Consider the following 25,899-nt stretch of genomic DNA (forward strand, 5'->3'; position numbering starts at 1 on the left):
TTAACCAGCTGAGGGAAAGCTGACAGCTGGGGCTCGTGTTTATAGCCTGGGAAGGGGGTAATACAAATGGAGATTCCCAGGCTATTAATATCAGCCCACAGCTGTATAATTAACCTTTGCTAGTTATTAAAATGGGGGACTCCAAAAAAGTGATGTGGGGTCCTTCTTATAATTAATAGCCAGAAAAAGCTAGGCAAACAGATGTGGGCTGATATTAATAGGCTAGGAAGGGACCATTTATAGTGGCCCCCTCCCAGACTAAGAACATCAGCTCCCAGCTGCCCCAGAAATGGTGCATCCATAAGATGCCCTAGTTCTGGTGCTTAGCCTCTGCTCTTCCCACTTTCCCTGGTGCAGTGGCAAGTGGGTTAATAGTATTGGGGTTTATGTCAGCTTTGTATTGTTAGCTGATTTCAAGCCCAGGCTAGAAATGGAGAGGCGTCTATAAGACGTCCTCATTACTAACCCCATAGTTATATTGTAAAAAATACACATCCAGAATAAAGTCCTTTAATTGAAATAAATACTCCCCATTCCTCTTTTTCCCATTTATTATTGTAAAATTAAAAATAAAAAAACACCATATTCCTAACCTGTCCGACAAGAAGATAATCCATTTGTCCCACAACGTGTTTAGCTCTGCCACATCTAGATGCATTGCTGAATGGTGGCACGATGCGACCATTCAGCCTAGCATCCAGAAAAGACACTGAGCTGAGCGTGATAGTAACAATAAGGTCAGAGGAGTTCATAGCTGATGAACTCCGCTCACCTCACTGATGTCTGCGCTAGCAGCGTGAGAAGTTTGTTCACTCTACACATGGACTTCTGGCTGCAACCAGGTCTTGGAGATCACTGGCGTGTTGCACGTTATAACATCACAGATGTGCATCGCGCAGTGACCTCTAAGGCCTGGTCACAGCAGGAAGTTACTGCCTAGAATAATCAGTCCATAGGAAATGCAGCAGTGAAAATAAGAGGACTGGGTGGTGGAGAGCAGTGCTCACTGCCCACCATCCAATCCTGAGGGATTCTTTCTTCCACCGTGGCTGCAGTCTGTTCACTCGTGATCATGACTTCCAGGAATGACCAAGCCTCAGAGTTCCCTGTGTTTCACATGTCCATGATGTCATTATGTACAATGCAGAGTATGATAAAGGACATTCAATTTGCAGAGAATTACTTTGCTGTCAATCAGATTTTCCTGGAAAATCTGCACGATTGAGCAAGATCAAATTTTGTCAGCTCTACTCATCTCTGCTGAACATTTCACAAAGTGTTGTACTAGCTAGAAAACTTAAACTATGAGTATGCAGTTTTTCAAATTTTTCTGACTCTGATGAGAGGATCTTTTTTGCTAAGTCTTTTGCTATTTAAAAATACATATTTCCAACAGCATTTTGTGAGCCATGATTAAAATGATGGATAATAAAAAGAATTTTAAATATTCTTTACAATGAAAAATAATCTCATTGAAACAATGTTAAAAATAATATTACTAATTTCCTCCCCAAATTCTACTACAATAAAATAACATTTTCTTTAAGATCACCTTAATATTTAACATTATTCATCGTTCATTGGTCTCACTGGTAATGACCTCTATATTCCAGCAAAAAAACCTTTATTCTTGTACATTACTCTCCGGCCTTAATGTTATGGAAAAAGCTCTTTGGAGAATAGAACAGATTAAAATTTTCTACGAACAGATATTAAACTCTAAAGTTTATTTATTTTTATATTCTTTATGGCTTTAAAGTTTTACTTATCCTGCTGTTTCAGTTAAATAAGATTTTAATCTGTGCTATTAAAAAATCTGTTAAATCTTATCCTTGTGTCTCAGAACATTAATGGGAGCTCTGCAGCTAAATCTTGGAGGTGCACCGGAGGGACCTGCTGGAACAGGCAAAACTGAGACCTGTAAGGACTTGGCTAGAGCAGTGGCAAAACAGGTAAGATGTTACTTTTCAACTTGGATGTCCAAAGCTATATTATGCCTTTCCATCTGGAACACCCAAGAGTATACTCTTGCTTCAGTCTATTTTTTCCCTAAATGATCTTCATTCTGTTTTTGTTCCTTCCTTCACCATTCTCACTCTCCTTATTTCCATTTTATTTTTCCCCAATATTTATGTGTTCATATTAAACTTTTGTCTGTTGAAAAAAAGAAAACACATTTTAATATATTGTTTTTATATATTTTTGCTTTACTAAGCTTACTAATCTTATTGCAAAATGTGTATTTTCATAAAAATTATTATATAAAAAACATATATTGAGAACTCAACAATAACTTAGAACTATGGAAAATGTATCGCTATTAACTGGACCTTTGTTCTGACTTTATATATGGTTATACAGTACAGACCAAAAGTTTGGACACACCTTCTCATTTAAAGATTTTTCTGTATTTTCATGATTATGAAAATTGTACATTCACACTGAAGGCATCAAAACTGTGAATTAGCACATGTGAAATTATATACTTAACAAAAAAGTGTGAAACAACTGAAAATATGTCTTATATTCTAGGTTCTTCAAAGTAGCCACCTTTTGCTTTGATGACTGCTTTGCACACTCTTGGCATTCTCTTGATGAGCTTCAAGAGGTAGTCACCGGAAATGGTTTTCACTTCACAGGTGTGCCCTGTCAGGTTTAATAAGTGGGATTTCTTGCCTTATAAATGGAGTTGGGACCATCAGTTGTGTTGTGCAGAAGTCTGGTGGATACACAGCTGATAGTCCTACTGAATAGACTGTTAGAATTTGTATTATGGCAAGAAAAAAGCAGCTAAGTAAAGAAAAACGAGTGGCCATCATTACTTTAAGAAATGAAGGTCAGTCAGTCCGAAAAATTGGGCAAACTTTGAATGTGTCCCCAAGTGCAGTTGCAAAAACCATCAAGCGATACAAAGAAACTGGCTCACATGAGGACCGCCCCTGGAAAGGAAGACCAAGAGTCACCTCTGCTTCTGAGGATAAGTTCATCCGAGTCACCAGCCTCAGAAATCGCAGGTTAACAGCAGCTCAGATTAGAGACCAGGTCAATGCCACACAGAGTTCTAGCAGCAGACACATCTCTACAACAACTGTTAAGAGGCGACTTTGTGCAGCAGGCCTTCATGAAAAAATAGCTGCTAGAAAACCACTGCTAAGGACAGGCAACAAGCAGAAGAGACTTGTTTGGGCTAAAGAACACAAGGAATGGACATTAGACCAGTGGAAATCTGTGCTTTGGTCTGATGAGTCCAAATTTGAGATCTTTGGTTCCAACCACCGTGTCTTTGTGCGACGCAGAAAAGGTGAACGGATTGACTCTACATGCCTGGTTCCCACCGTGAAGCATGGAGGAGGAGGTGTGATGGTGTGGGGGTGCTTTGCTGGTGACACTGTTGGGGATTCATTCAAAATTAAAGGCATACTGAACCAGCATGGCTACCACAGCATCTTGCAGCGGCATGCTATTCCATCCGGTTTGCGTTTAGTTTGACCATCATTTATTTTTCAACAGAACAATGACCCCAAACACACCTCCAGGCTGTGTAAGGTCTATTTGACCAAGAAGGGGAGTGATGGGGTGCTACGCCAGATGACCTGGCCTCCACAGTCATCAGACCTGAACCCAATCGAGATGGTTTGGGGTGAGCTGGACCGCAGAGTGAAGGCAAAAGGGCCAACAAGTGCTAAGCATCTCTGGGAACTCCTTCAAGATTGTTGGAAGAACATTTCCGGTGACTACCTCTTGAAGCTCATCAAGAGAATGCCAAGAGTGTGCAAAGCAGTCATCAAAGCAAAAGGTGGCTACTTTGAAGAACCTAGAATATATGACATATTTTCAGTTGTTTCACACTTTTTTGTTAAGTATATAATTCCACATGTGTTAATTCATAGTTTTGATGCCTTCAGTGTGAATGTACAATTTTCATAGTCATGAAAATACAGAAAAATCTTTAAATGAGGTGTGTCCAAACTTTTGGTCTGTACTGTATATCTTACTGTTGTGTTATTTCTTCATGTAGGCAAGTTGTCAATAATTATCTAGCAGTCTCTACTTAACTGTTAGCTGACCACAAAGAGTTTTCTTCTAGGAACTCCAGTGACTCTGCATAATTTGCATAGAATCTGACATTAAGTGTGCAATTTACCTGCAGTTTCACCAAAGGGAAAATTAGGCATTACACAGTGACCATTGATAGCAATTGAATTGATTTGACTAATGTGATGCAGAACAGGACAGGTTCTCCAAAGTGGGTGATACCCTTCTAAATGATCTCCTTTCAGACCAAAAGATGGGGGTCCTATTAATTCTGAATTATCAAATAGAACATTGGAAGATGGGTTTTGTAAACTAAACCTTTAAACATTTTTTAAAACCTTTTTGTTTATAAACTTTTTAAGAAAACAATGCATTCTTAACAGATACCTTTATCTAAACTAATCCAGACTATAGACATAAAATTGCTACGTACGGAAAATCATTCAGGTGACTATCAAATCACTTAAATACACAATCCAGTTTTATATTTTGCATAAAGAAACAATATATAACTTTCCAATGTACTTTTCAAATATAATTGTATATTTTTAAGATATTGTATATGCTTGTTGTTGAAGACTAAAGAGTGCCATTCGAGCAGAGTAAGAACTTCATTACCAAAAGATATGTACAGAAATAGAAAGCGAACATCGGAGGGGCAAGACCAGGTAGACATATCAAAAGATCAAAGCGATATGATGAAAGTTTCAACCAAGAACGATCTTGTTGAATGACGCCATCAAGAACAAACTAACTGAGCCAGAGAAAATCAAGGAAAGATGGAAAGAGTACATGGAGCACCTCTACAAGAATGACTCAGTGATAAGGGAAGAAACTAAGACTGGAAATGATAGTGAGCCGAATATCTTGAAAGACTAAGTCTTTGCTGTGATAAATCTTCTGTCAATCAACTAAGCGCCTGGATGTGACAATGCTCCAATATAGCTAATAAAGTCTTCTGAAGCAGCAGTTGATGTCATAACATTCCTGTGTAAACAGATGTGGACATCTGGTAAATAGCCCAAGGACTGGACAAGATCGGGTTTATATCTATTTTAAAGAAGGGAAATTCTACTGACTGTGGAAACTATCGGACTATTGTGCTCATACCTCATGCCAGCAAAATACTACTGCAGATCCTACAAAGTTGGTTACAGCCTTATTTTGACAAAGAGCTGCCAGAGAAACAAGCAGGATTCAGAAAAGGCCGAGGGACAAGAGATGTAATTGCTAACATTAAATGGATATAACCAGGTACAATCGGGACACATTTGAGATGGACAGCAATGAATTGGAAGTTGTAAAGGACTTCAACCTACTTGGATCAATGATCATTCAAGATGCAGCGATGACACCGGAAGTCAATAGGAGAATAGCTATGGGCAAATCATTAATGAAGTCACTGGACAAAGTCTTCAAATAGAGGAACATGTCACTGGTGACATAGACATGGTTTGTACATAGTTTGGTCTTTTCTGTAGTAAAATATGGATGCAAAACCTGGTTGATAAAGACACAAGACAGAAGAATTGACAGTTTGAAAATGTGGTGCTGCGGAAGGCTGTTATCAATACCATGAACGGGATGAGTTGTATTTCTCAGTGGCATCATTTTGGGATTCATAATACTTAACTCTTTATGGGAAGGAATATAAATAAAACAACAGTGCTGACACTGTTTTTCTTGCATTTTAAAGTTGTGCTATTTGCCATGCTGCATAAACAAAGTGCTAATTCTATTGTGTGGGTCAGTACAAATATGGTTATATATGTATAGTTTTATTCATGTTTTATTACTCTTGTACAATTAAGGGTAACCTGTCATTTAAAAATGGCTGCATTTTGAGCCCCCAGCAGCCTTGCTTTTTCAGTCATAAGGGTGGCCCCAGGAATGGTTTCAGTCACCGCTCTGTGGATAAAGAGCATTGGCTTTAACTGCGCACCCGGCACTGACAGCCAGCCAGTTCATCATTTGAGTCATCTGTCAATCCGCTCTGGGGTATCAATATGATTAGGTATCAATATGATTAAATTGATAACTGATTTATAACTTTTCTGTTTTATTACTCTTTAATAAGAGAGATCAGTTACAAAAATTGTTTGTTTGGTCATTATATTGTAATAGCTCTAACGTTTTCATTTTTCTATTCATGGACCTGTACGTGGGCTTGTTTTTTTGCAATATGAGCTGTAGTTTTTATTGGTACCATTTTAAAATACATATACCTTTTTCGATTATTTTTTTTTTATTGAAAATTAATAAAAATTTTAAATTTGGCAAAGTTTTTCTTATTTTTTGGCTGCTGTATTCACAGTATGGTATGAAAATTGATACAGCTCCTGCCCACAGGGATTTGGCTAATTGGCTGAGGGATATGGTAGACAGGGAGGTCATTGTTAGTCCTCTCTTGCCACAGCAGCCGTTGTTATCCCACAATTGTGCTGCAGGGTTGTCAATGGACTGACAAAGGGAGCAATCTACCTTAATCAGATTCCTGAAACAGGATAAAAACACATTTAAAAATTGGCTGAGTTGCTGGAAAGAAGTTTCTTGCTGCGATATTCTTAGAAGGTTCTTTATTGTTCGCTACGCGTTTCAGTGCCGTACTTGCATCTTTATCAAGTGTAAAAAAAAACAAAGGGTTACACATACTGGTATATTAATATATTTATAGACCAAAATGGGCACCAAAAAGCCTAGGGTACCACCCACTGAGGGGTTGGGATTAAAATTCAACATAAATTTATCAGATTTCTCACATGCTGCTTTCACTGCTGACAGTGATATCTAGCTGTGTCCAGTCTTAGAATTTGAAACAGGAGCATGGCTGAATGTATCTGCCGGTTACTGCTGCGGATGGCACAGAAACAACTCCCGAGCCCGTGCTATTTATCAGATTTAAGTTTACTCCTAATTGCAGGAGATTACCTTCAATCTGGAAGTACAGTTACATCCATTTGCAGGAAGAGGTTAGTGACAGTCCAGTGTACTTATATCATATATAAAGGAATGTGTATTCAACCAGATAGTGAAGTAAGGCCTCCTGTATGTCATTTCCATCCAGTGTTTTTACAAAAAGGAAACATTCTGATTAATGATAAGAGGTTTGTTTGAAATTCGAATTGGCCAGTTCATACGGAATTTCAAAGGAATTGTAATTTGCAGCCAAATTATTTCCTGCAAATTGAATGCTCTTTTCTGTGCTCTCAGATCTCTCTGGACTCAAGATCATAATAAATGTAAGATGTAAATAACAAAAAAAAGCCTAATTCTATCCTTACTGCTCACCTCTTCAGTTGACCTGCTGCTCGCTGCCTGCTATCTGGTGCTCAGGACCTCTCTTTTCAGTCATTGCATGCCTTATCGGCCTGTCTCTCATTTGCCTGTTCCTTGCTCAACCAGGCTTTGGGGGCCACTGTTCTTTCTAAGGTCACATCATGATGCGTAGTGAGTAGTGACCCATGAGGCATGGGGCAGAAGTCATGGCTAAACCCCTTTCCGGCCTTGGACATATGACTATGTCCAAGGTCCTATCACTGCACTCCATGGGGGCTCCGGCGATGAGCCTGCATGTTTTTGGACACAGCTGTCATGTGCCCCTAATAGCCATGGGAGGAATCATGATCCACTCGCGGCTGTTAATATGTTAAATGCCGCATCACTAACTCCACCCATCAGCGCCCGTGTCACATGATTGTGGGTCACCGATGGGTTGGTCCCTGCGGTTGTCATTGCCGGAATGCTATGAGCGCCACCCAGCGGTCGGTGCTCATAGCAAGTGAGAACTTGCTGAAGCCCTGCTGTGTGTAGCACAGGCGGTTGGATGATCGCAGCTTCCTCTCCCATGGAGACTAATAAAGCATGTGTAAAGTAAAAAAAAAAACATGTTTTTAAAAATAAAAAAATATATATAAAAGTTCAAATCACTCCCCTTTTGCCCCAATCAAAATAAAACAATGAAAAATCAAATATACACATATTTGATATTGCCGCATTCAGAATTGGCCGAACTATCAATATTAAAAAATAATTAATCAGATCGGTAAGCGGCGTAACGTAAAAAAATCAAAACGTCATAAATACGTTTTTTTCATCTCTGCAACATTGCAATAAAATGCTATAACAGACAATCAAAAGATTGTATCGACCCCAAAATGGTATCAATTAAAACATCAGCTCGGCATGCAAAAAATAAGCCCTCACCCAGCCACAGGTCCTGAAAAATGGAGACGGAATGGCGGAATTTTTTTTTTTGCAAACTTTGGATTTTTTTTCATTACTTAAATAAAAAAGAACCTGTACATGTTAAGTATCTACAAACTCGTAATGACCTGGAGAATAATAATGGCATTTTGTGAACACGGTAAAAAAAAAGAAAAGAAACAATTGTGGAATTGCACTTTTTTTTGCAATTTCGCCGCACTTTGAATTTTTTCTCCATTACATGATCTGGTAAAACCAATGTTATTCTTCAAAAGTATAACTTGTCCATCGAAAAACAATCCCTCACATGGCAATATCAACCAAAAAATAAAAAAGTTATAACTTTGGGAAGGGGAGCAAAACACGAAAATGCAAAAACAGAAAAACCCAAGGTGGTAAAGGGGTTAAAGTGAAGTACAGGCAAATGAGGCATGCTGAAAGAATAAACCCTATGGATCAGACATGGGAGGTGAGCAACAGATTGGCTGATGAGGTGAGCAGTGAGTTATTATTATTTTTTTCTTGCTAACCCTTTATGGTTCATAATAACATTGGCCAGGCATTTTTTTTGCGATCCTCGTGTATTGAATCGCAAAGTGCGATTTATGTGCTTATCTCTAAATATATTTCCTTAATTGGAAATATTGTGGCTAATTATTCATGCCTCCTTTAACAATGCAGGTGAAGATCCTTAGCTGATGAGTCATATAGAAGCTGCTACACCTGTCACTTGAGTTGTCACAGCCATCCACAATTATAAAATGAATGACAGAGTATTACATACTTTAAAGGGAACCTGTCACCATGAAAATATAGTCCAATCTACAGGCACCATGGCACAAAGCAGAGGGAGTTAGTATTGATTTGACTTTTGGGTCAAAATCAGTATTGGATGTCTATAGGTCTGTGAAAAAAATTGGTCAGAACTTGGATGCCTTCTGACTGCATTCAAATTTTCACAACCTGTTTGATAGAAGGTGGAGAAACTTTTTTTAACGCACGAGAAAAATTGATCAAACTCGGACCAAACTATGATAAATTTGACATGTGAATACGCCCTTAGGCTACATTCCCACAATGAATTTGTGACTCTGCATACTTTTGCTGCACAAAAAAATGCAGAGTCTTACAGTTCCAGCAAAGTGCATAAATTTTATACAAATCTCATACCCACTATGATTTTTTTATACTGAGTGAACTGACCTGTTTTGAAATCTGCAACATGTCAATTTCCCTTACTGATACGCTGAGTTTTAAGTGTGGATTTTCCCTGTAAAATTGTATCAGATGCTGAAAATACAAAAATACACAGGAAAAAAAATGTGATTGTGCTTTAGTGCATTTCCGCTGTAGAAACGCGATAATCATGCATGTGAACCACACATAACTGTATCAAAGTTTTGTCAAAGCCAAATACCAAGAAGCATCAAAAACAAAGCTGTTTTTTTTCAAACATGACACACCAAGAGACAAAAACTGGAGAGTCAAAAATGCAATAAAAACACAAGTAAAAAACACACTAAAAATGCAATAAAGTAACATAATTAACTGATAGGAGCAGAAAACTACAACATCCAAAACTCACCAAATACTCATCGTGGGAATATAGCCTTAGAAGGTTTCTAGAAAAGACAATTGTTTGTTTTCTCTAAATTTCCTTAAATTTGTATGGAATGGGGTTTAATTTTCCTCATCTTGCCATGATAAATGGAAAGGATGGCAAGGGTTGTTTCTGCCATCTAGAGAGAGAGATCTTTGAATTTTTTCAAAAAGAATGGGATGGAAAAAGTACAAATTTTACACATAAAAGAAAGTAATATTTATTTAACAGAAATGACACTAGGACCAAGATTATTTAGCCCAAAGTTTTCTTCACTTTATAAAACTTCAAAGCCACATATAATATTTCTTTCATGATGGCAAACAAATATAGACATATCAGTTCAAAATATTCATGGCATAAGATGTCATAAATCTGATAAATATTCACAGTCGTTTATAGCCCATGAGATGCAGCACAGAGTGGTTGCATCGGTAACAGCACATCTGGACATTTTGGGGGTGTGCCCCATTTTTCAATGTTCAGGTGTGCTGTTCCATATGCAACCACTCTGAGCATCTCATGGGCAATAAAGGACCGTGAATATTTATGAAATTGGCCTCTTATTCAGTGAATATATTGAAGTTATAAGTCTATGTTTGCATGCGATCATGAAATATGTTTTGTGTATGACTTTGAAGTTTATATAAAGTGAAGAAACCTGTTGACCTTAATCATCTTGTTCCTAGCGTCTTTTTTGTTTTAGGTTGAATGTTATGCTGGAGGGAATCCCAGTGGACCTCATGATATTCCAAGTTTTGCCAAAGCAGTATTCACTTTTTTTCAACTGAAGTAGGTTCTTATTTACCATTTGGAAAAAAAAATTAAATTTGCTCCCTAAACCAAATTACTACAAAGTTGAAAAAATTTAGATATCTACTATTTACTCCAGGCAAAAAAGGAGCATGGACCGCAACTCCAAAAAATCATACATTTGATCTAATGCCTCTCGGCAAAAATACAGGGTGGTCCAAAAGTAGGTGGACAGAAAATAATAACATTTATTTTGATTTATATATAAAATTATATTTACTAACACAAGCATAACATTGACAATTACATTTTATTCTGAACAATAATACAAAAGCCCCTAAATTTTATCAACGCAAGTACTCAAACTGTTTCCATTACAATTTGCTCAGCTTTGAAGTCTGCCTCTTACACTTCGACAAACTATTTTGCACAAGTCTCTATGGGTATTCATTTCTTGAAATGCATCTCTTATGTAATTTTTCAAATCACTGACACTTTTTGGTTTTCGACTATAAACTTTGTCCTTGAGTACTCCCCAAAAAGGAAAAATCCATTGGGGTCAAGTCTGGTGAACGTGCCGGCCAATCAAGTTGGCCTATTCGGCCAATCCATTTATTAGGAAATGTTTCATCAAGATATTCGCGGACTTCTCTTGAATAATGTGGAGGGGCCCCATCTTGTTGGAAATAAAGGTCATTTGAATTAGGATGTTGCTGTAACTGGGGAACAACTTGATTCATTAGAATTTCGAGATACTTATCTCCTGTGACTGTTCCATCAAAAAATCTTGGTCCTAAAACACCAAAACTTGAAATACCACCCCAAACATTGACACCAGGCTCTTTTAGTTATTGCTCTAATGTTAAATGCATGTTCTCATTATACCAGTAAATACAATTATGTCTGTTAATATGGCCGGATAATTTGAAAGAAGCTTCATCACTCCACATAATGTTATCTAAAATTACTGGATTTTTTTCAATTTCGATAAGCATAATCCCACTAAATTGCAGCCGCCTGTCTGGATCATCCTCCAATAAACCATGAATTAGACGTGGACGATAAGCTTTCCACCCAATAGATTTCAGGATTCGCATGATAGAAGCTCGTGAAATTCCCAATTCCAAAGAGGCTCTTCTGGTGGACTTTTTTGGACTCTGAACAAATGTTTCAGCAACAAGTTGTTTATTATCTTCTGTACAGACTGTTTTGGGTTGACCAATTTTTGGAGCATTAAGGAATGAGCCCGTGGCATTGAATTTGTCACGAATGCGGTAAATGGTTTGTCTCTTTGGGGCTTGAGTACCAAATGTTTCAACCCAATTTGCTCTAACGGTTTCAGCATTTTGAGATTTCCAATACTCTGTTACAATCCATTTTCTTTGATTAGTATTGAAATTATTTACCATTATGTGTTATCTGAATTATCTGAAAAGAAAACAGATTTGGGGGAGATCTATCTGTGAAAACTAGATCTGTGAAACTGGCTTAGTTGCCCTTAGCATCCAATCAGATTCCACCTTTCATTTTCCAGGGTCTGTGAGGAATGAAAAGTGGAATCTGATTGGTTGCTAAGGGCAACTTAGCCAGTTTCACTTTACACCATGTTTGATAAATCTCCCCCTTCATAACCTTATTACACTTTCTGTCCACCTACTTTTGGACCACCCTGTATATATTACTGAACATGAGGTTCTTAGTTTAACATTCTGATCTGACTGTATGAAGCCCATTGCCATGTTACGGCAAACCTCTTAGTGGGTCCTAGTCTGATCAGAATGTTAAACTTAGAAACTCATGTTCTGTTATATATATTTTTTCTGAGAGGTATTAGATCAAATATATGATTTTTCGGAGGTGCGGCCCATGCTCCTTTTTTTGCACTATTTACTCCAGGACTGTAGATCACTGAAAAGTGCTGGTTCCCTGTCATCAATTCATGCTGCCAGATCATTTGTAGTACATTGATTGACCTATTAGCTACAGTACCTAAACATAATTATTTGATAGGCAGCCTGAGGGTCTTACTTCTGAATAATTGAAAAGGTAAGTGGCTCATGTTTCATTAGTTTCTTTTAAAAAGAAAAGAAAGCAGGCAATTGTCTAAGACAGAGTCCATTTAAAAATGTAGAAAAATTGTCCTAAAAAAGTTAGCTTTGTTATGCCCGTTTAAAATTATGCATTTACATTTTTTTCCTAAGTAGGAAAACATTACATTTCTTTCTACAGATTATGTAAAAACACTTTGCGGAGTATCAAACTGATAGTGTGTAACACATCTATTTCTATTATAAATTTGGTTGGCCTCCTCAAGAAGCATATACTTGTAGATTTACAGCACAGCGTATGGTTGTAATTTTTGAACATGTGATTTGTATCCCCTTCCAAGTTAATACTTAAGCAGCCTTGCTATTTTTATCAAAATGTGATAATTTTAGCAATATGTAGTCCCATAGAGATCTTCTGCTTTGCCTTATGGTCCTTAAAATAGGCTAAAAAACCCATAATGAATATGAACTGCAAATTAATTTTCGGCATGAAACTTAAAAGGGTATTCTCCTGTTTTTAAATTTCTTTAGTTAAACAGCATGAAAATAAGCAAGGTTGCAATTGACTTGCTATTTCTATCTGCTTTCATTCTCCTGTTATGACATTTTATTTTGTCTTACATAGCTTACAGAATGTTGTCATGAAAATCAGTCAACAGAGCTTAGTCATATTCACAGTAGTTAAATTCCAGGATGAAGAGTTAACTCTTAATATTCCGGCAGCTCTCTTCACCCCTCATCCCTCTTCCCCCTCCTCTTACCTTCTGAGCTGCTGTTATTACTCCTGCATAATCACAAACTCTGGTCCCCATGATCAGTATATTCTAATCACAGTTCTTACTTACCCAGCCATATGCTTGTTCAAAGGCTCTGTTATCTCTATATGTAAATATAGTGATAACAGAACCTTTGAATGAGTAGAGCTGAGGGTTACTTTTGACATAATTTGAGAATAACCCTATAAACATACAACATTTTACAAATTAAATTTGACATACCCATCAGAAACCAGTAGCAGGCCTCATTTGCTTTCTTTGCAATACAATAGCTGTGCAGCCACAAATTTTATTGAAACATAGATTATAGACACATACTGGCATTACTGATTCAGATGGTAAAAACTATATACAATCTAAAATGCAAAAAAAAAGCTTTGTTAATGTTCTAAAAAAATGTGTGTCAGGGTGGGCGCATCATAAGGGAGTTCCTGCTGCCATTCCAGTATGTATTAACCAATTTCAATTGTTTTGATATAGTCACCTGTGTTAAATACCCTCATATATGTCCACTTGCTTTGCCAGATACATTTATATATTACATCTACATTGTCTTTATAGTAAGTTATACTTGTATATATGTAACTTTGGCTGTATATTATCTACACAGTATTGCTCTTATTATGCAGCATGTCTCCTTACTTACCTTTGGCAAATGTAAATTGTATTACTTATCTGTGATATGCAGCCTTCTCCGTTTGTTTGTGTGTACCCCACATTTTTTATACTTGATCAGTAAAATCTATTTAATATATTCACATACTGTCCTGCTAACTTGTTTATCAGATTTTTGGTGTCTCGCTAATCTCTATTTATTTCTACTCTAACCTTGAGTAATGCAGAAATTCTTTTTGTAACCTTGGCCAGATCTGTGCCTTGCCCCAATTCTGTCTCTGAGCTCCTTGGGCAGTTCATTTGAGCTCATGATTCTCATTTGGTCGGACATGCACTGTGAGCTGTGAGGTCTTATAGAGACACGTGTGTGCCTTTCCAAATCAAGTCCTATCAGTTTAATTAAACACAGCTGGACTCCAATGAAGGAGTAGAACCATCTCAAGGAGGATCACAAGGAAGTGGACAGCATGTGACTTAAATATGAGTGTCTAGCAAAGGGTCTGAATACTTATGACCATGTGATATTTCAGTTTTTCTTTTTTAATAAATTTGCAAAAATTTCTACATTTCTGTTTTTTTTTCAGTCAAGATGGGGAACAGAGTGTACTTTAATGAGAAAAAAATGAACTTTTTAGAATTTACCAAATGGCTGCAAAGAAACAGAGTGAAAAATTTGAAGGGGTCTGAATACTTTCCGTACCCACTGTATATATACTTATATATAGAGTATCTATGTATATACTGTATGGTTTGCTTTTTGTGTATATTTTTCCTGTAATCCTCTATGTTGGTATCGATGCAGATTTTGATTGGAATGGGCGTGATGGTAAGTATGGTTTAATTTAGAACAATAAAGGATTGTGTCTTTATTTCAATTAAAGGACTTTATTCTGGGTGTTTGTGTTTTTTTTAACTTTGACTATGGGGTTAGTAATGGGGGTGTCTTATAGACGCCTCTCCATTACTAACCTGGGCTTGATGTCAGCTGGCATTATAAGCTGACATCAACCCCAACCCTATTACCCCCTGCCACCGCACCAGGGCAGCGTGGAAGAGCGAGGCTAAGTGCCAGAATTGGCGCATCCTATGAATGCGCCATTTCTGGGGCGGCTGACGGCTGGTGTTTCTAGCCTGGGAGGGGGCCAATATTCATGGCTCCCTTCCTGGGCTATTAATATCAGCCCCCAGCTGTCTGCCTAGCCTTTGCTAGCTATTAAATTAGGGGGGACCCCACGTCATTTTTTTGGGTGTGTCCCCCATTTTAATAGCTAGTAAAGGCTATGTATTCAGCTGGGGGCTGATATTAGTAGCCTGGGAAGCTCCGTGGGTATTACCCCCTTCCCAGGCTTCAAACATCTGCCCCAGCCGTCTGCTTAACCTCCGCTAGAGCCTAAAATTAAGGGGAACCCCACGCCAATTTTTTTAATAATAAATCCTTTATTTTAATACTAAATGACAAGTACAGTAACCAACACTATCACTGTACTTCATATATATGTGACTGACATGTTTATATCTATCTAATCTATGTGTGAAGCTCTATTCTTTCGGTTCTAAATTGTCGGGTACAGGTGTATGCCGCTGCTGAATTGCCGGCTTTTCATGTTTCACTGTTGGCACTGTTCCCATCGATTTGGGCAATCACTGTAATGCCACAACCACCATGGCTGTGGCATTACAGTGAGTGGCAGACAATCCCTGCATGATTGGTGCTCTAAATAGCGCCAGACATGCAGGACACGCTTTTGGTGCACGAACAGTTATCGAACATAACCTCGAACAGCCGAATTTTTTGCAAATCGTTCGGGTTCGTCGAACAACTCGAACACCGCCCAAAACAGCTCGAATTTGAGATTGGCGAACAGTTCTAGTCGAACACCGCTCATCTCTAATCACTACCTCTTCTTCTGTTGTACATGCACGCCAAGCCTCCGTCCATGATGCAGGCAAAGATGCCTCCCACCCTGCACCTGTCATTGCACACTTGCAATCATCAGCAACCTTGTCCACATCCTTGTCTCTTCTGTCCTCCACTCATTACCTGTAGTACTGGCACCTGTTTGAACTTGTTATCAGTATAAAAGAAACCTGTCCGCAACCTCAAACAGTCACACTCCAAACTCCACTTTGGTGAAAACCAAAGAGCTGTCGAAGGACACCAGAAACAAAATTGTAGCCCTGCACCAGGCTGGCAAGACTGAATAAGCAATAGGCAAGCATCTTAGTGTGAAGAAATCAACTGTGGGAGCAATAATTAGAAAATGGAAGACATACAAGACCACTGATAATCTCCCTCAATATCGGGCTCCACACAAGATTTCACCCCATGGAGTCAAAATGATCTCAAAAACAGTGAGCAAAAATCCCAGAACCACATGGGGGGGACCTAGTGAATGACCTGCAGAGAGCTGGGACCAACGTTACACAGACTACCATCAGTAACACACTACACCGCCAGGGACTCAGATCCTGCAGTGCCAGACGTGTGCTCCTGCTTAAGTAATTACATGTCCGGGCCTGTCTGAAGTTTGCTAGAGAGTATTTGGATGATCCAGAAGAGTATTGGGAGAATGTCATATGGTCAGATGAAACCAAGGTAGAACTGTTTGGTAGAAACACAACTCTTCGTGTTTGGAGGAGAAAGAATGCCGAGTTGCATCCAAAGAACACCATACCTACTGTGAAGCATGGGGTTGGCAACATCATGGTTTGGAGCTGTTTCTCTGCCAAGGGACCAGGACGATTGATCCGTGTACATGAAAGAATGAATGGGGCCATGCATCGTGAGATTTTGAGTGCAAACCTCCTTCCATCAGCAAGGGCATTGAAGATGAAAGGTGGCTGGGTCTTTCCGCATGACAATGATCCAAAGCACACCACCAGGGCAATGAAGGAGTGGCATGGTAAGAAGCATTTCTAGAGTGGCCTAGCCAGTCTCCAGATCTAAACCCTATAGCAAACCTTTGGAGGGAGTTGAAAGCCCGTGCTGCCCAGCGGCAGCCCCAAAACATCACTGCTCTAGAGGAGATCTGCATGGAGGAATGGGCCAACATACCAGCAACAGTGTGTGCCAACCTTGTGAAGACTTACAGAAAACGTTTGACCTCTGTCATTGCCAACAAAGTATTGAGATGAACTTTTGTAATTGACCAAATACTTATTTTCCACCAAAATTTGAAAAAAAATTCTTTCCAAATCAGACAATGTGATTTTCAGGAATTATTTTCTCATTTTGTCTCTCATAGTTGATGTCTACTGATGATATCAATAACAGGCCTCTCTCATATTTTTAAGTGGGAGAACTTGCACAATTGGTGGCTGACTAAATACTTTTTTCCCCACTGTATACGCAATAACAGAATAGGAGACCCACTGATTAATAATGGGAAGGCCAATTCAAATTGATTCAATATTCTACAATATTACCTCTCTTATCTGAAATTTGTTTATGGGTGAGCTATCGCAGTATGGATAGCATATTAGACCAATCCAGCGAGGTATTATTGCCTTATACTGCATACTGCTTCTGCGGGAAAAAAAAAATCTATTCAATTCCCTGTTAATACCACTCTTAGCTGCATTTACAACAGGGACAGATGCAACGTCTCATCAGCTGGAGATGAATGTTGTTCATTGTTGTAGAATACATGTCTTCCACAGTGCATTACTTGATACATGCCATACTTTTGTTGACCGTTTCAGAATTTTTAATGGTGATCTGTAATTAGAAATTGATGAAAGCAGACAGGGTTGCTTGCGTTCTTTCACAGATTGGTGGTGCAACGTACCAAAAAAAACCTCTTCGGAGCTGGTTAAATTCTATTTTCTATTGTACTATATTACCTCTCTAATCTGAGATTCGTGTATGGGTGACCTATAGCAGTTGGGATAGCATCCTACAGGCATCTAGTCATGGATTATTGTATTACACTCCGTGCTGAAAAAAAAAATTCTATTCCCTATTGATAACACTGGATTGATGGTATTATCAGCTTGAAATGAGTGTTCATTCTGGATGGGTCTGATCATGTCTCACACACTACATGGCCAGATAATACATAGTAAAATGTTAAAATTACATTTACTGGTGAATGTATTTTTCATCCTCGACAGAAATGAAGTGCAAAAACGCATCAAAAACTCTACGTGTGAACATAGCCCAAGGTGTGGAGGAACATTTTTGTTTTTGTTTATTCATTTTCCCTTATAAACAAGTCATTACCCTGGAAAGAATGTTTCTTAACATTTTTTTTTCCAGGAAAATCCTTTTTTGCTTAGTTTTTGTATGTTTTATTATAAGTCTGTAAAAGTGGAGTAATACTCTGACAACATCATTCACAGCAGTAACCTGGGAGTCAGAGATGCTTCCAGGGGTCTTCCCCATGCTTTTCCCATGACATTTGAACCCTATTTCATCGATTTTACCAATTTTTAGGCCCCCTCCAGACATTGGTTTCGTTACTCGGTTCGAGCACCTGAGCATTACTATTTGCTCGACCCAAGCAACGAGCGCCCAAGCATTTTAGTGCTCGTTCATCACTAATCCTTATGTATTATGGTGGAGTCAAACACTTCACACCTATTCTCAGAATTGTTTATAGATTGCTAAACCGGTTCATCACAAATGTTACACATTATCACTAAAATAAAAATATATTACCAGATTTTAGCTATGTTTTTTATATTACATAGCTGTTTACAGCTTTAATCATATCGATAAGTGCAAGTAATAACCTGTGTAGACATTTGCTAAAAAGAGCAAGCAATATTTATTACTCTGAACTTTATCTAAATTAAAAGAATTGATGCCATTGTACATTTTTGCTGTAGTCTCCTTTTTTTCAACTATATTTTGATCTTTTGATTAGCCTTAATTAAGTTCAGTGTTGTCTCATTTGCAGATGTATGGTTTTCCTCTTTATTGTTTTTAATTAACTGTGTTGTCAACTTTAAGTATTGTGAAAACATAATGTTATAAAGAATTATTTTAATTAAAAGAATATAGAATACATTTCTGACCAAGTTTATTTTATTTATTTTTTTCCATCTGTTGTTTATTTTTTCAAACATTTTTTCGAATTGGCTGTTATGAATATTTAACCGCCCTTTACTCTTTTTTTTTAGTGTGTTGTTTTTAACTGCTCTGATGGACTAGACTACAAAGCCATGGGGAAATTCTTCAAAGGTCTGGCACAGTCTGGAGCTTGGGCATGCTTTGATGAATTTAATCGTATTGAGCTGGAGGTAATTCTAACACCACTTTCTCAGAAAACTTAGTATGCACTGCAAGCAGCAATTTTTCAAGTGCAAACATAAATGCAGAAATATAATATTGACTTTCAAATTCAGTTCTTTCATGTGGACATACACCTTTTACAACATAGATCATAATATCTGAAAAAAAAAGTTTAATGAAAACTACTGATTTGGTCCTCCCATATGATACAGAAAATCTAATTATATATATGAAAAGTTTAGTAATAAATATAATTATTGCATCAATAATAATTCTTAAATAGAAACCAGAAATATTGTAAACAAATATACTCTCATGACTATTAAATGGGTGGTCTGGTAACTAAAATGTTCTTTCCAAATATCTATCCTTCATACGATAACTACTTTTGTAATTAGCTGTATTATAAAATGCCCTATTCTTCTTCCTAGCTAGCTAATCCCTAAATGTTTTCTTTTTACTTCACTTACTTTGATGTTTCATTTGAGGGGAGTCTCAAACGGAACCTCAGAGGAGGTACTGGACCAACCGTTTAGCATTGCCAAGCACGTATGAAACATTTCGGCACCTTCTTTACCTCTTCTGTGTAAATGCTTAATTAATAGTGATGAGAGAGCGTGTTCGCCACTGCTTGGTACTCATCCGAGCATCAACCTGCTCAACATGCTAGGCGCTTGGTGAGTATTTCCAGGTTGCTTGGGCGGGAGCATGATTGGTGCTCTTTACAGCGATAAAAATCCAGAAATTTATAGTGAACGAGGAAAATATTATCCTTCATTTACAGTTTGTAGCAGTGTGTCAGTGAAGCTATTCACACGTGGTCACTATGAATAATAGGAAACTACAAGCTCGCTATTTAAAACCGTGGGCGTCCATCAGACGTATCACATAACCACTGTACAAATCCAGCTATTTAATGCTACCGTGGAAAATATTGTCTTGAATTTAAAATGGGCAAGGTGCATGGCAAGGGATGGGGAAGTGGACGTGATGCTGATGGTGCATGCAGAGGCTGAGGCAGTGGACAAGCTGAAATTATTCCACAACAAACACCCATATCTTCTCTCCCGACCTTCCTGTCCCAATTGCTAGAGGTCCGCAGCACACCACTATTGAACCCAGAGCAGTGTCAAAAGGTTGTTGGTTGAATAGCAGAGAATGCTTCCAGTCACTTTGCCACCACCACCACCCTGTCTTCCACACAGTCAAGTCTCAGTAGCCATGGGTCTGGATTGCATATTCCTCACCCTAATTTTCCTTCCTCCCACCATGCCGCGTGCCCGGAGACAACTGATCCCATACTTGAACACTCTGAAGAGCTGTTCACTTTTCCATTTATAGACTCTGGCCTCTCACCCATCCAGCTTCAAATGGGGCAAGAGGACAACGCGTGTACGATTCCCAAATATTTTAGCAGACATGGTCACACGAAGGCGACAGTGGGAAAGTGCAATTACTGTCGCAAGAGGTGGATGATGATGATGAGACACAATTGCCAGAAAGTCAGTAGGAGGACCAGGGTGCGGAAGTGGAAGATGAGGTGGTGCACAATGAAGTCAGTGACCCAACCTGGCAAGGTTACATCGACATGCAGAGCGAGGACAACAGCACACAGGGGGAGGGAGGTGTAGCATCACAACAGGCAGGAACAAGCAGTGTGGTTTCCAGAGACACAAGGCGGGCAACCGTTCCCCTGAACACCAACATGACTGAAGTTGTCAGTACAACTGTTAGGTCTTCCTGAGTCTGGTTCTATTTTAAAGACTCTGAAGATAACCCCAAAAAGGCCATTTGCACCATCTGCCAGGCCAGCATCAGTAGGGGTAAAAAAAACTAGCAGACTGACCACCACCAGCATGATCAGGCACATAACAGCAAAGTACCCGACTAAGTGGGCCGAACACCAGGGTCCAGAAACAGTGTCTGCAGGTGACACCACTACTTCTTCTGCTGTTGTGGTAGCATGCCAATCCTCTGTCCATGGCACATGCGAAGATTCCTCCCACCCTGCACCTGTCGTTGCACACTCTCAACTAGCACCATCAGCAATCACGTCCACATCCTTGTGCCAGAGCAGCGTTCGGTTGTCCCTATCCCAGTCCTTAGAACGCAAGCACAAATAAGCAGCCGATGCATTTCGCGAATGCACGCACTCAAAATGTTGCCTTGTAGGCTCGTGGAGACAGAAGCTTTCGGCAACCTGATGGCGGCGGCCATCCCTCAGTACTCGATCCCCAGCCACAACTATTTCTCCCAGTGTGCCGTCCCCGTAGTACACAAGCACATGCCCCAGAACATTAGCCGTACCCTCAACAACGCAGCTAATGGGAAGGTCCACCTAACCACGGACACGTGGTCAAGTGCTTGTGGGCAGGGATGGTGCATCTCGCTGTCGACACACTGGGTTAATATAGTGGAAGTTGGGATGCAGTCAGACCTTGGGATGGAACACGTCCTCCCGATGCAGATGATTATGGGTACGGGTCAATCAGGGTTGCACCCACATTCTACACCTCCTCCTCCTCCTCCTTTTCAACCTCCATCTCCGAAATAACCACATCAGTCACAAGTTGGAAGCACTACAGCACTGACTTGGCCAAGCAGCAAGAGGCTGTGCTGAAGCTAATATGCTTAGGTGACAAAACCACACACCGCTGAAGAGTTGTGTACAGTTCTGAAAGAGCAGGCAGCTCTGTGGCTGTCACCGCTGAACTTACAGCCAGGCATGGTCATGTGTGACAATGGCCGGAACCTAGTGGCGGCTCTGCAGCGAGGAAGGCTTACACACGTACCATGCCTGGCCAATGTGCTTAACCTCGTAGTTCAGCGGTTTCTCAAAACCTACCCAGATTTGACGGATCTGCTTGTCAAAGTATTCCGCGTGTGTGCCCATTTTAGAAAGTCATCTCCAGCTTCCTGCGCCCCTTCCGTGATTTAGCAGCATTTGTAACTTCCAGCTCACCGACTGGTGTGCGATTTGCCCATGCATTGGAACACAACTTCGCAGATGTTGGGAAGGATTTGTGAGCAGAAGAGGGCAGTTGTTGAGTACCAACATCAACAAGGCGGTCGGTATTCAGTTCAGACTCCACACATAAGACCTCAGGAGTGGACATGGATGTCAGACATATGTACCATCCTCCAAAACTTTGAGGACTCCACCAAGATGGTGAGTGGCGATGACGCTATAATTAGCATCACCATCCCGCTTCTCTGTCTTCTGAAACGCTCTCTGCTCACAATCAAAGAGGATGCATTGCAGGCGGAGCATGATGAGATGGAGCAAGGAACCATACAGGGTGATTACACACAGCCAAGCCTCATCTCATCCCAACGTGGATTGGGTGACAATAAGAAAGAGGAGGAGGAGGAAGGGCAGGAGCTAGTTTCATACACTATAGATGGTACTACCTGCACAGCTGTCATACCGTCTGTTCAGCGTGGATGGCCAGAGGACAGAGAGGAGGAGAAGGAGAGCATGGTCAGTCATCCTCTTGGTGAGAATACGGAAGTCTTGCCTGTTAGTAGTCTGGCACGAAAGGATAAGTTTATGATATGCTGCCTTACACATGACCCTCGCGTTCTCAAAATTTTGTATGACAGTCATTTCTGGTTGGCAACACTTCTAGACCGACGCTACAAGGGAACTTTATATCTCTTATTCCTGAGGCGGACAGGTCTACACAAATGGGGCAGTACCAGAAGCCCGTTGTTGCAGAACTATTAAAAAAATTCCCAACTGAAAACGCTGGCAGCAGAGGGCACACTTCTTTGAACAACCAAGGAGTACAGGCGAGAGAGACACAACTTCAATCCAACAGAGGCAGGGGAACACTGTCAAAGTTCTGAGGGAGTTTTCTCAGCCCCTCCCATCGCACAGGCTCTGAGGCACGGGGTACTCTCACAAGGAGTGCAAAGTTTGGGAATATGCTGAGGGAGTACCTTGCCGACCGTACCAACGTCCTCTGTGATTCCTCTGTGCCTTATAATTATTGGATACGTGGAATGAACTGGCTCTCTATACCTTGGAGGTCATGGCCTGCCCTGCACCAGCGTTTTAACAGAGCGGGTTTTTAGTCCGCTGGTGGAGCGCATCCGCCTATCAACTGAAAATGCTGACAGGCTGACTCTTATAAAAATGAACAAGGGCTGGATTGGGCCAGACTTCTCAACACCACCGAATGATAGCAGCATACCATAAACTCAAATCCAGTGTCTTTTCTTGGGAGGTATATTCCCATGCACCTTTTCAGACCCAGACATGGGTATACGCTTCCTGATTTTGGCTATTTGCTCTTGTCCTCCTCCTTCTCCTCATCCTCCACAACCACATCACCAAGGTGACCCTGGTCCATCATGCAACACCCACATAATTTTTTTAAAGCGTGTTGTTACGAATCCGGGTGGTGGAACCTCTGTGCTGCGGTGCAAGGAGGGACAAGAGGGGTGTAAATAGGTATCAACGAGCTGGCAGGCACGGCAGGTAACAGGCAGGAGCCTCCAGGTAGGCTGAATGGCAGGCATGACAGGTAACGGTCAGGAGCCTCCAGGTAGGCTGGCTGGTAGGCACGGCAGGTAACAGGCAGGTGCTTCTAAGTAAGCGAGCTGGCAGGCACGGCAGGTAACAGGCAGGAGCCTCCAGGTAGGCTGGCTGGCAGGCACGGCGGAGACCTTCTCGGGGTCCATCCGTAGACCTGTCTTAGAGATAATATAGCCCAGGAACGGAAGAGAGGACTGCTCAAAGAGGCATTTCTCAAATTTTGCATATAGGTGATTCTGCCTGAGCCTAAGCAGGACCTGACGAACATCCCTCCGATGTGAGGGAAGATCCGGAGAGAAGACCAAGATGTCATCCAGGTACACCACTACGCAAGAATATAAGAGGTCACGGAAGATGTCATTAACTTATTCTTGGAAGACGGCGGGAGCATTACAGAGACCGAAGGGCATCAAACGGTATTCATAGTGACCATCCAGGGTATTGAATGCCGTCTTCCACTCGTCTCCTTGGCGGATCCGGACCAGGTTATACGCCCCACGAAGATCGAGCTTGGTGAAGACCTTCGCGCCTTTAAGGCTGTTGAACAGCTCAGAGATGAGTGGCAGGGGCTATTTGTTTTTGACAGTGATTTGGTTGAGTCCTCTATAGTCGATACATGGACATAGTGAACCGTCTTTCTTTTGAACGAAGAAGAGTCTGGCTCCAGCCGGGGAGGAAGATTTCCGGATGAATCCCCTAGCCAGATTTTCTTCGATGTACTCCGACATGGCCCGGGTTTCGGCCAACGACAACGGGTAGATACGCCCACGGGGTGGAGTGGCACCGTGTATCAGGTCGGTAGGGCAATCATATGGCCTATGGGGTGGCAGAGTCTCTGCCTCCTTCTTGTCGAAGACATCAGCATAGGACCAGTAGGGTGTCGGTAGACTGGGTAAATTAGTTGGAGTAGATGTGGGGTCGAGCCGGGCGAACCGGAACCAGACAGGTCTCTTGGCAATCCTGCCCCCCACGAGCACCTCACCGGATTGCCAGTTTAGAACGGGTTCATGTTTCTGTAGCCAGGATAGACCTAGCAAAAGGGGGTGAGAGAGTCCGGAAAGCACATGGAAGGAGATCCTCTCTGAGTGCAGCATTCCCACCTGCAGGGTTAGGGGCTCAGTGACGAGCAAGATGGTCACCGGAAGGAGTCTTCCATCCATGGAAGCGACTGCCAATTGTTCGGCTAGAGGTTTGGTAGGAATCTGATACTTCTCTAAAAGGGACTGGGATATGAGATTCCCAGCGGCTCCGGAATACAGATGTGTGGTTTCAAAGAAGCGTTTCTCTCCACAGAAAATAGAGATGGATAAAGTCAAGAACGGAGGGGATTTAATTTTGCCTAGGATGACCTCCCCGAGCGGTCCTAGACATTGGAGTTTCCCAGCTTCACCGGGCAGGAACGAATCAGGTGCTCCTTACTGCCACAGTAGAAACAGCTCCCCTCGGCTCGGCGTGTCTCTTGGCGAGATTTGACCATCTTGGTCTGGTCGATCTGCATAGGTTCGGGCGAGTGTGCCCGGGGATTTGCAGGTTGGGAAGCAGGTCTCTGCAAAGCAGGAGCATGATGAGGAAATCTTCTCTCCCGGGTAGTTTCCTTAGCACGTTCTAGGAAACGGATGTCAATCCAGGCAGCTAGTGACTCCAGGTCATCCAGGGTGGTAGGAATGTCCCGGCCGGCTAACTCGTCCTTAATCTGACCGGAAAGACCCTCCCAGAAGGTGGACACCAGGGCCTCGTTGTCCCAGGCAAGCTCAGAAGCGAGGGTACGGAACCGTATGGCATACTGGGCCACGATGAGACTTCCTTGGCGGAGACCGAGCAATGAGGAGGCAGTAGAGGTCCTTCGTCCGGGTTCATTGAAGACCTTCCGGAATGCAGTGAGGAAAGCCGGAAGATCGGACACTAGGGAATCCCCTCTCTCCCATAGAGGGTTAAGCCAGGCCAATGCTTCCCCGGAGAGGTGAGACATGATGAACGCCACCTTGGCCTGGTCGGAGGGAAACTGATGTGGCAGAAGTTCAAAGTGCAACGTGCACTGGTTCAGATAGCCCTGACATAGGACGGGGTCACCTCCAAAACGAGGAGGCGCAGAA

The 25,899-nt window shown here is 40.9% G+C and overlaps 1 protein-coding gene across 1 annotated transcript in view; it reads left to right on the top strand.

The window, feature by feature from the left end:
* LOC141165727 (dynein axonemal heavy chain 3-like) overlaps window positions 1-25,899 on the top strand; it is a 2,796,342-nt gene that overhangs the window by 1,054,996 nt on the left and 1,715,447 nt on the right. The window contains exons 28-29 of the mRNA XM_073651577.1: window positions 1,844-1,952; window positions 19,155-19,274. Of these exons, the coding sequence (XP_073507678.1) occupies window positions 1,844-1,952; window positions 19,155-19,274 (229 nt within the window). The remainder of the gene's footprint in view (window positions 1-1,843; window positions 1,953-19,154; window positions 19,275-25,899) is intronic.

The sequence above is a fragment of the Phyllobates terribilis genome, unplaced genomic scaffold, assembly GCF_046119375.1.
Source record: "Phyllobates terribilis strain yellow unplaced genomic scaffold, ASM4611937v1 Scaffold_11__3_contigs__length_659146591, whole genome shotgun sequence".
NCBI classification, from domain to species: Eukaryota; Metazoa; Chordata; class Amphibia; order Anura; family Dendrobatidae; genus Phyllobates; species Phyllobates terribilis.